This window comes from Piliocolobus tephrosceles, chromosome 7 (assembly GCF_002776525.5).
Source record: "Piliocolobus tephrosceles isolate RC106 chromosome 7, ASM277652v3, whole genome shotgun sequence".
NCBI lineage: Eukaryota > Metazoa > Chordata > Mammalia > Primates > Cercopithecidae > Piliocolobus > Piliocolobus tephrosceles.
This window is the reverse complement of record NC_045440.1, coordinates 37,356,650-37,365,982: the sequence shown is the minus strand read 5'-3', so window position 1 is coordinate 37,365,982 and position 9,333 is coordinate 37,356,650. Positions and strand designations below refer to the sequence as shown.

Sequence of the window (9,333 nt, the reverse complement as noted above, 5' to 3'; positions counted from 1 at the left end):
TCTACTAAAAAATACAAAAAACTAGCCGGGCGAGGTGGCGGGCGCCTGTAGTCCCAGCTACTCCGGAGGCTGAGGCAGGAGAATGGCGTAAACCCGGGAGGCGGAGCTTGCAGTGAGCTGAGATCTGGCCACTGCACTCCAGCCTGGGCGACAGAGCGAGACTCCGTCTCAAAAAAAAAGAAAAAAAAGAAAAGCAAAAAAAAGAAAAGCACATGGCCATATTTCAGTATTTCACATGGTTTTATTACAAAACAAGCCACAAAACAGTTTTAGAAAAGTTTTGCTACATACCAATTAGGAGATCACATAAAATGAGAAGCGTAACAGTTTCCATGCACTCAGCCTAGTGCTTACTGCGAGTGCATTTCACAGCTGAAACATCACTGCTTTAAAACACAGAATCATGCTACCCCTTCATAAGCAGAGGGGGAGGAGGTCAAACAGTATGTTTTTGCCAAACATTGCTTTATCTGAACTCTATCTAGTATGAAGCACTGGCTGCTGCAGGCAATAACACAGAGAGGGAAAAGGAACTAAGGAAGAAAAGGATGCTGGCAGACAAGATTTAACAAACCTGTCCACTTCCGACATGTCTAAAGTTTATAAACAAAGCTCACTTGGGGACACTCAATTTCCAAAATGCTGTGACCTCCACATATGTTATCTGATTTACACTGAAAACAAACCTACTAAATTCTACCCCTCAACTACTGAACCTGCTATTTATTCATGGGGTCCTTTTAGCCCATATAAGAGTATATTTATATTCAGAAATAGAAAAGAAAAAAACATTTGCTTCAAGTAGACTAAGAAGCTGGACCTTAAAACTACTTTCTTTCTCGTGGGAGCTGAGTATTCAACTCAGAAATAGATGTATAACTCCAATATTCTGACCTGACATCAATCTCCATAATACACGGCTCAATAGCTTTATGATGACTCACTTAACACTAAAGGCCAAATTATTTTTATCAACCATCAGCTGACATTGAGTAAGCAAGTCTTTTGAAGCTTTCAAAAGTAATGGATGGTGGCCAGGTGTGGTGGCTCACACCTATAATCTGAGTTCTTTGGGAGGCTGTGAGGCAGGAGGATCACTTGAGCCCAGGAGGTCCAGGCTGCAGTGAGCCATGATCAGGCCACTGCACTCCAGCCTGGATGACAGAGTGAAACACTCTTTCTAAAAATAAAAGTTAAAGAATAATGGATGGCATTATTCAGCCATAGGGAAGACCACCTGAAATACTGTTACACACAGTAGGTCACGACCACTTCAAAAGCCTTATGAAAAGAGCACAACTCAGGCAAGGCTTTTATTCCACAAAGAAAATGCAGTACATTTTTTAGTTCGTTTAAAAAAAACTCAGATTTACTCCAGAGCCTATGCACTTAGTCACCAATCTATACTGCATCCCCACCCTATTTTTTCCATTTGGTTCAATTTTATACATTTAAAACTAACTGCTTTGGTCAAATACGTACCATCTTTGGTTCACATTAAAATATTATGGTTTAAAATTGGCCAGAAGTTAAGAAATATCAACAAAATAGGAAGTTTGAAATACAATTTAGGAATGAGAAAGGTTTCAGAGCTTGTTTCACTGAAGATAATAATTTATCTCATATTGAACTACATTAACAATGTTCTGGCCGGGTGCAGTGGCTTACACCTGTAATCCCAGCACTTTAGGAGGCTGAGGCAGGAGGATCACTTGAGCCCAGGAGTTTGAGACCAGCCTGGGCAACATAGCCAGGCCCTGTACATACAAAAAAATTAAAAATTAGCCAGGCGTGGTAGCACAACTCTGTAGTCCTAGCTACTTGGGAAGCTAACATGGGAGGATTGCTTAAGCCCAGGGGTTCAAAGTTATGATGAACTATGATCACACCACTGCACTCTAGTCTGGGTAAGAGAGTGAGACCCTGTCTTTTAAAAATTAAAAACAAGCAATGCCCTAACGTGGAATTCCCAAGTGTTTGCCAATTGACAAGATTTCCATTTGACAATCTTAGTGTCCTCGTTTCCCTTTGTCAGGATAATACCATATGGATTCTAAATATGTTTAATGTAATACATTCTCAAAAGAGATCTTGCTGAATAAGAAATCAGCTTATTATAATGGCCAATAAATTTAGCAATAGTAATCTATCAGGTAATTTATTTAAAAGAAAAGAGAAACAGAGATAAACGGGTAGATTTTCACAATATAAACACCAAAAGAGGACATCTTTTCCGTGAGTCAGGGAATATTTAAAGAGATCTCACAAGTTTCCATTTTCATTAGATCCACATCACATATTTTGTGCTTTCTTTGAATAGCCGAAGAATTTTCTTCGGGAACTTATGAGAGTAAAACCGGAGCTAAGGAGCTATAAGAATTTGGAATGGCTTCTTGAAATCATGCTGCTCCAAGTATGTCGTAATCACTCATAAATTACTCCCAAACCAAGAATTTCTGAGGGCAAAAGCACACCAGCGTGTGCAGGAAAGGCAGAGGAAGGGACGGAAGGGAGAGAAAGAGGGAAAGTGTGGATGTCCAGTTTTATACCAGGACAACTAGGCCAAACTCAATTTAAATGAATAGCTCCAAAGCAGTGCAGTCAGAAAAAGTTCTCAGTGTGACACAGACTTCAGGGAAACAACATGTCCTCAAAGAAACATGATTCCCCTCAAGCCACTAAGGATTTTCTCATCAAGTGTTTTCACCTCTGCATTAGATTTGGACAGACGAAGAGGAGAGCATTTACTCAGGTCAAAATAATTCTCTTAGTCTCTTCCTCTAGTCACTAATTTTTAACTTAAAAATACAATTGACTGATCTAGCTGATAAAAGTTACTGACAGAAATAAGCTAAGTTCTCTCTTCCTTTGAATGCTGGCAGCAATTCACCATATAAATTGGATGGAAGAATTCTCCCAGGGACACTGGAAATAGTATCTTTTTGTCAAATGGAAGGAGGTACGCCCTAAAATTTGGGTGGGACATTCAATTTTCTTTTATTTTTTGAGATGGAGTTTCACTCTTGTTGCTGAGGCTGGAGTGCAATGGCGTGATATTGGCTCACTGCAACCTCCACCTCCCAGATTCAAGTGAATCTCCTGCCTCAGCCTCCTGAATAGGTGGGATTACAGGCCTGCACCACCATGCCCGGCTAATTTTGCATATTTTTTAGTAGAGGCGAGGTTTCAGCATGTTGACCAGGCTGATCTCAAACTCCTGACCTCAGGTGATCCACCCACCTCAGCCTCCCAAAAGTGCTGGGATTACAGGCGTGACCCACCACGCCCACCCAACAATCAATTTTCTAGGCTCTTTTATCTGAGGAATCTCTGGCCAGCAACTCATAACCTCTAAATCAATGTTTCTATGCCAAGCTTCTTTCATTAAAAATCTCTCTCTCTCTCTCTAGATTCTTTTTGTATCTCGTCATGTTAAGTACATGGAAACTCATCCTATTACAGGGTCTGATCATGCAAGCACACAAGGCTTCATTCAAAGGGCAACAGCAAGAAGAAAGAGAAAGCAAGTTTGCAAGGGTACAAAACACACAGTGCTTAAGATTAGACTAATGCTGGCCCATTCCAAAAGAGCTGCGAGGCACCTGGACTGAAAACAAAATGAAACAACTAAAACAAGGACAAGGAAATAAAACTTGGTCAGTGGTGAAACTGGGCTTCCAGCCCCCTCTGGAGAGGAACTGCTAAAATAATCCCTCTCCAGGAAGACCTCGGAATAGTTAAAATAGAATAGATAGCTTCCTCTCCACGGAGTATGCCTACAGGTCTAACCTAGTGACTTCCCCAAATTAAATACACTGCACTGATATCACGCACACACACACACACACACACACACAGCCAGCTGGATGGGCCCCTCCCTCCCAAAGAACATCCACAGGAATATGAGTGACATAAAGGCCTCTGACTACCCTCCAATAAGGTAGAGAAATTGAGTCACAGCCTCCTTCTCTCAAGTCCTCCCTCCCTCCCTCCCACGGCACTGTGCTCCATCACACATCAGAGGTCCGTATGTTTTCATCATCAAGGTTGAACATAAATGGCTTCTCCTTGGGGTGCTGGGGCTCTGATCTGTGCCTTATCCTGGAGCTGGGCAGCACCCCAGCAGTGCTGCCCTCCCCAGGACGAGGCGTGAACGGAGAGTCCTCTGAAGTCTCTCCAGCGGTAAGCAGCTTCTCCCCAGTCTGGGGGACAGGCGTCCAGGGCTGCCAGGAGGAGGCCACAGACGGGGCTTTGCAGAGGGCTTTCTTTTCCTCCAAAGGTGGCCGCCCCCTGCACAGGATAGAGTTGGGCCCACTTGAAAGGCTGGAAATTCCAGGTCGGGTCAAAGAAATGGATCTAGAAAAGGACGTTTCCTACAAAAAAAAAGGAAGAAAAAGACACAACAAAGTTAGGGCTTTTCAGACAATGTTTATCCCAGAGTCCCAGGAAGAGTACCCAACCAGGACCACCACCTCATAGGTCCAGGGACGCTTGCCTACAAAAACGAAAAACGGTCAACGGGATCCACTCCAGATATGTCAAGGTCAGCCTGGCAGTGAGACTTGCAGGACATATCAGAAATTCTATTTCTCGGCCGGGCGTGGTGGCTCATGCCTGAAATCCCAGCACTTTGGGAGCCTGAGGCGGGCGGATCACCTGAGGTCAGGAGTTTGAGACCAGCCTGGCCAACGTGGTGAAACCCCATTTCTACTAAAAATACAAAAAAATTAGCCAGGCGTGGTGGCGTGTGCCTGTAATCCCAGCTACTTGGGAGGCTGAGGCAGCAGAATTGCTTGAACCCGGGAGGCAGAAGTTGCAGTAAGCTGAGATCGTGCCACTGCACTCCAGTCTGGGCGACAGAGTGAGACTCCGTCTCAAAAAAAAAAAAAAAAGAAAAAGAAATTCCATTTCTCTACCCAACCCTACCTCATATCCTCCCACAACCAAAAAGAGAAAAATAAAAATGTGTACCCAAATTAGTAGAATGAGAAAAACAAGCAAGACAGCCTGAGGCTTCAGCTGCATCTTGGGACAGGGATGCTTGCCTACATCACCAAATAAGACATGCCTGCCCGAGGGGAATTCATCTCTGAGTTGACACTGTGCAACAGAAAGGAAGTGACTTACTCTGGGGTGGCACTTGAGGGCCTGGACAGCTGCCCCAATCTCCTTAATCCAGCTGTGCATGTCTTCTGGACTGTCCGCCTGCAAAATATCCGTGGGTCTTACCAAGAAATTTTAGGCACTATGATTTCAGCTTCCAAGTCTCTGACTCAATATTAAGTTTATAACATTACACCATTAGGGGTGGAAAGCATCTCAGACATCATCTAGTCCAGTAGCTTTCAGACTTTTAAGGACATGTTTTCCCTGTAATATCTTATTTGATACCCAATAAATAAAACCGCTCAAAGTGGACCTGCTCTGAAATGGGGCACAGGCTGTGGGGAAGGGGAAAGTTTAAGACCCCATTCCCCTGCTAAAGTCCGTCACTCCCTCCAGAAAACAAATGATCCAGTCTAGCCTCCTAGTTTTACAAAAAAGGAAAATGAGGCCCAGAAAGCCAAAACCCAAGATTTATGGCTGATAGAGAGTCGAGTTCTCCTCACTCTCAACATAGTTGCCTTTCTACTCTAACTATCGGAACAGAATAATCCCACTTTCAATTCCAGCCCTATTAAAGCCAAATCCTACTGTAAATCCTCCAAGGTATGTATTGCCTTCAGAAATGGGGCTTTTCTCAGAATACGAGCTACTGGGTCCATTTTGAAATTTACAAGGAACTCAAACAACTCAACAACATCATCATCATAAATCATCCCATTAAGAAGTGTAGGCCAAGCGCGGTGGCTCATGCCCATAATCCCAGCACTTGGGAGGCCGAGGAGGGCGGACTGCCTGAGCTCAGGAGTTTGCAATCAGCCTGGGCAACATGGTGAAACTCCGTCTCTAATAAATGACAAAAAATTAGCCAGGAGTGGTGGCGTGCGCCTATAGTCCCAGCTATTCAGGAGGCTGAGGCAGGAGAGTTGCTTGAATGCGGGAAGCGGAGGTTGCAGTGAGCCGAGATCATGCCACTGCACTCCAGTCTGGGCGACAGAGCAAGACTCTATCTCAAAAAAAAAAAAAAAAAACGTGAGCAAAGGACATGAATAGTTTTCAAAACAAGACATACAAGTGGCCAAAAAGCATCTGAAAAAATGTTCAATATCCCTAATCATTGGAGAAATGCAAATTAAAATCATGATGAGATATCATCTCATACCAGTCAGAATAGCTATTATTAAGACAAAAAATAGATTCTGGCAAGGATGTGGGGAAAAGGACCACTTATACACTGCTGATAGGCATGTAAATTAGTACAACCTTTATGGAAAGGAGTAGAGAGATTTCTCAAAGAACTAAAAATAGAACTACCATTCAGCTCAGCAATCCCACTAGTGGGTGTCTCTCCAAAGGAAAAGAAATCATTATATCTTCACATGTGCCCCCAAACCTAAAATAAAACTTTAAATTTTTTTTAAGAAAATCATTATATCAAAAAGATATCTGCACCCGTATGTTTATTGCAGCACTATTCACAATAGCAAGGTCATGGACCCAACTAAGTGTCCATCAACAGAGGACTGGATAAAGAAAATGTGGTGTACATATGTATAATGGAATACTACTCATCTATAAAAATGAATGAAATCATGTCTTTTGCAGAAATATGGATGAAACTATTATCTTAAGTGAAACAACTCAGACACAGAAAGTCAAATACCACATATTCTCACTTATAACTGGGAGCTAAATAATGTGAACACGTGGACATAGAGTGTGAAGTAATTGTCACTGGAGACATGGAGGGGGGGGGGGGGGGGAGGTGGGTGAGGGATGAGAAATTACTTGATGGGTACAATGCACAATACTCAGGTGATGGTTACAGCAAAAGCCCAGACTTCACCAATAGGCAATATATTCAAGTAACAAAACCGCACTTGTACCCCTTAAATTTATACAAAAAAAAAAAAAAAAGAGTTGTGGCTTTGCTATTGTGAATAAAACTTTAAAAAAATTTTAAAGAATCGTGGGACTTGGAGCACCACGCTTCACAGTATTTGAAGGATGAAGCCGTTAAAGTATTTCCTCCCAGAAACAACCTATAAACCCCAGAAGGGGGCAGCAGCGGCTCTATGAAAAAAGGGAGGAAACTCCAGCGGCCTTGCTACTGCAGGTGGAGCCTGTCCGTGCCCTCCAGCCTTATAGGGGTTGAGTTCAAGTGAATAGAGCAAACGCTGGCTGAGGACCCCCCGCCGCGTTATGTGCTGCATCAGGTGCCAGACACAGACATGGGACCAGGTGGAATCTCCAGAAATATGCCTGTTAGCCTTCCTCTGACTCCAGCATCGTCCCACCAAAACACACACGCGTTTATTAGTGTGCACGTGCAGATGTATGTGCCACCACCACACAATAGCCCCCTGAGGTCTCCACATCCCCCTTCATCCTGTCCATCCCCAAAGTGACTCCTTCTCTTTGCATTCTATCAGGAAAAGACATGACCAGTAAAACAAAAATTCTCAAATCTGCATCCCTACCCCGTCCGATCATCCCAAAACAAACCCTCCTTGGTTAGATGTGTGCGGGAGACACCTACAAGGGAAACCGTTCATGTCCTGGCGCATGAGGGCAAAAAGGGTATAGTGACAAGTGCCCAAAGCGAACACCTCTCTAACATGTGCTCTACCTGCAAACTTACTAGCACTCTCTCCCCGCTTGACTTTTTCCAGTTACTTGACAATCTGATGGTTTCCCAAGAAAAAGACAAATCCATCCTTGGTCCAAAAAAGATCACCGGGATAAGGACTCCAAGATCCTTCCAGAAGGTTCTTTACAAATACCAGGGCTGGCCTGCTCCACAAGCCTAATTGTTGAGGGAATTAAACGACCTCAATTAGGAAAAGCTGTTGAAATAGGGCCGGATGCACAGAATGGGCTCTATAAGTAGCAGATATTATTGTTGTTTTCACTGTTATTATATGATATGAGAGAAACAAATGAAGCCTTAAAAACCACCATTTACAGATAAGCGCATTGCCCTCTCCATAAGATCTTTTCTCGGTTTCCTCATCCTCAAACTGCAGATAATTCCTACCTCAAAGATCAAATCATCAAGATCAAATAAGATTATGTATTTAGAGGTGAAAAAAAGGTTATTTTGAATTTGAATGAGATGGACGTGATCGTCCATTAGGAGAAAAGCATTTATTAGAGATTTTCCTCCTAGGGAAACAAAAGATGATTTGGTAGGAGGCATATGAGCTGAGGGAGAAACAGTCTCCTGTGTCACATAGGAGATCTGACATTTTCATTAAACAGACAGGAACATCCCCAGGATGACAATCTGATAATCCAGGAGTGTTAAGCTATCTCCATGATCCTTCTAGCAGTCTAGTGAAATGCTCCCCACCATGTCAAATGCTGCCCCCACAGGCCACAGGCCACAGGCCACCTGCCTGACTGCACTTTGAAGTACTGCCTCCCCACAAACTCCTCCAGGAACTGTCGCACAGCAAGCCCGGGTGTCTTCACGCAGCCTCTGCTTAGCAAGAAATCACAGAATCACAGAAAACTAGGAATATCTTGATTTAGATGGGCACTCAAGTGCAGGAATCAAAATACCAACTATTATTCTTGGATGACTACCTAACACAATTTGTTATTTTTTCCCCGTTTTCCTTTTTGCAAGTAATAAGGGCTCATTAAAGACGACATAGAAAATAAATGTACAAAAATAAAAAACTGAAATCGGCTGGATGCTGTGGTTCAAGCCTGTAATCCCACAACTTTAGAAAGCTAACGTTTAGAATGTGGGAAGATGGCTTAAGTCCAGGAGTTCGAGATCAGCATGGGCAACAGAGCAAGACCTCTTCTCCCTAAACTTTGCAAAAAAAAAAAAAAAAAAAAAGGAAATAAGAAAAAAATTAAAATCGCTTTAAAACCTCACAAAATTCTAAAATAACAACTGAGAGCAAATCCAGTCTTTTTGCTATTCATTTTTCTTTGTTTTCCAAAATACAAAGACACATTATATCTCGATTTTTTTTTCAGTTAATAATAGAAGGATTCTTCCATGTTATCAGACGTCTTCGTAAACATTTTCAGGGGATCCAAGTGGACATACTATGGTTCACTCACCTAGTCCTCTAAAACAGTGGTCCTCAACCTTTTCAGCATAGGAATCGGTTTTGTGAAAGACAATTTTTCCATGAATGGGGAGGGGGGTGACGGGTGGTCTCGGGATGAAACTGTTCCACCTCAGATCATCAGGCATTATATTCTCATAGG

At 42.8% G+C, this 9,333-nt stretch overlaps 1 protein-coding gene across 4 annotated transcripts in view; it reads right to left on the bottom strand.

The window, feature by feature from the left end:
• Positions 1-221: 221 nt before the first annotated feature.
• PLEKHA2 (pleckstrin homology domain containing A2) overlaps positions 222-9,333 on the bottom strand; it is a 91,502-nt gene continuing 82,390 nt past the window's right edge. For all 4 annotated transcript variants that reach the window (XM_023214510.2, XM_023214509.3, XM_023214511.3 and 1 more), the window contains 2 exons: positions 5,128-5,205; positions 222-4,373 (listed from right to left, as the gene is read on the bottom strand). In XM_023214510.2, the coding sequence (XP_023070278.1) occupies positions 4,011-4,373; positions 5,128-5,205 (441 nt within the window). In that variant the 3' untranslated portion in view covers positions 222-4,010. The remainder of the gene's footprint in view (positions 4,374-5,127; positions 5,206-9,333) is intronic.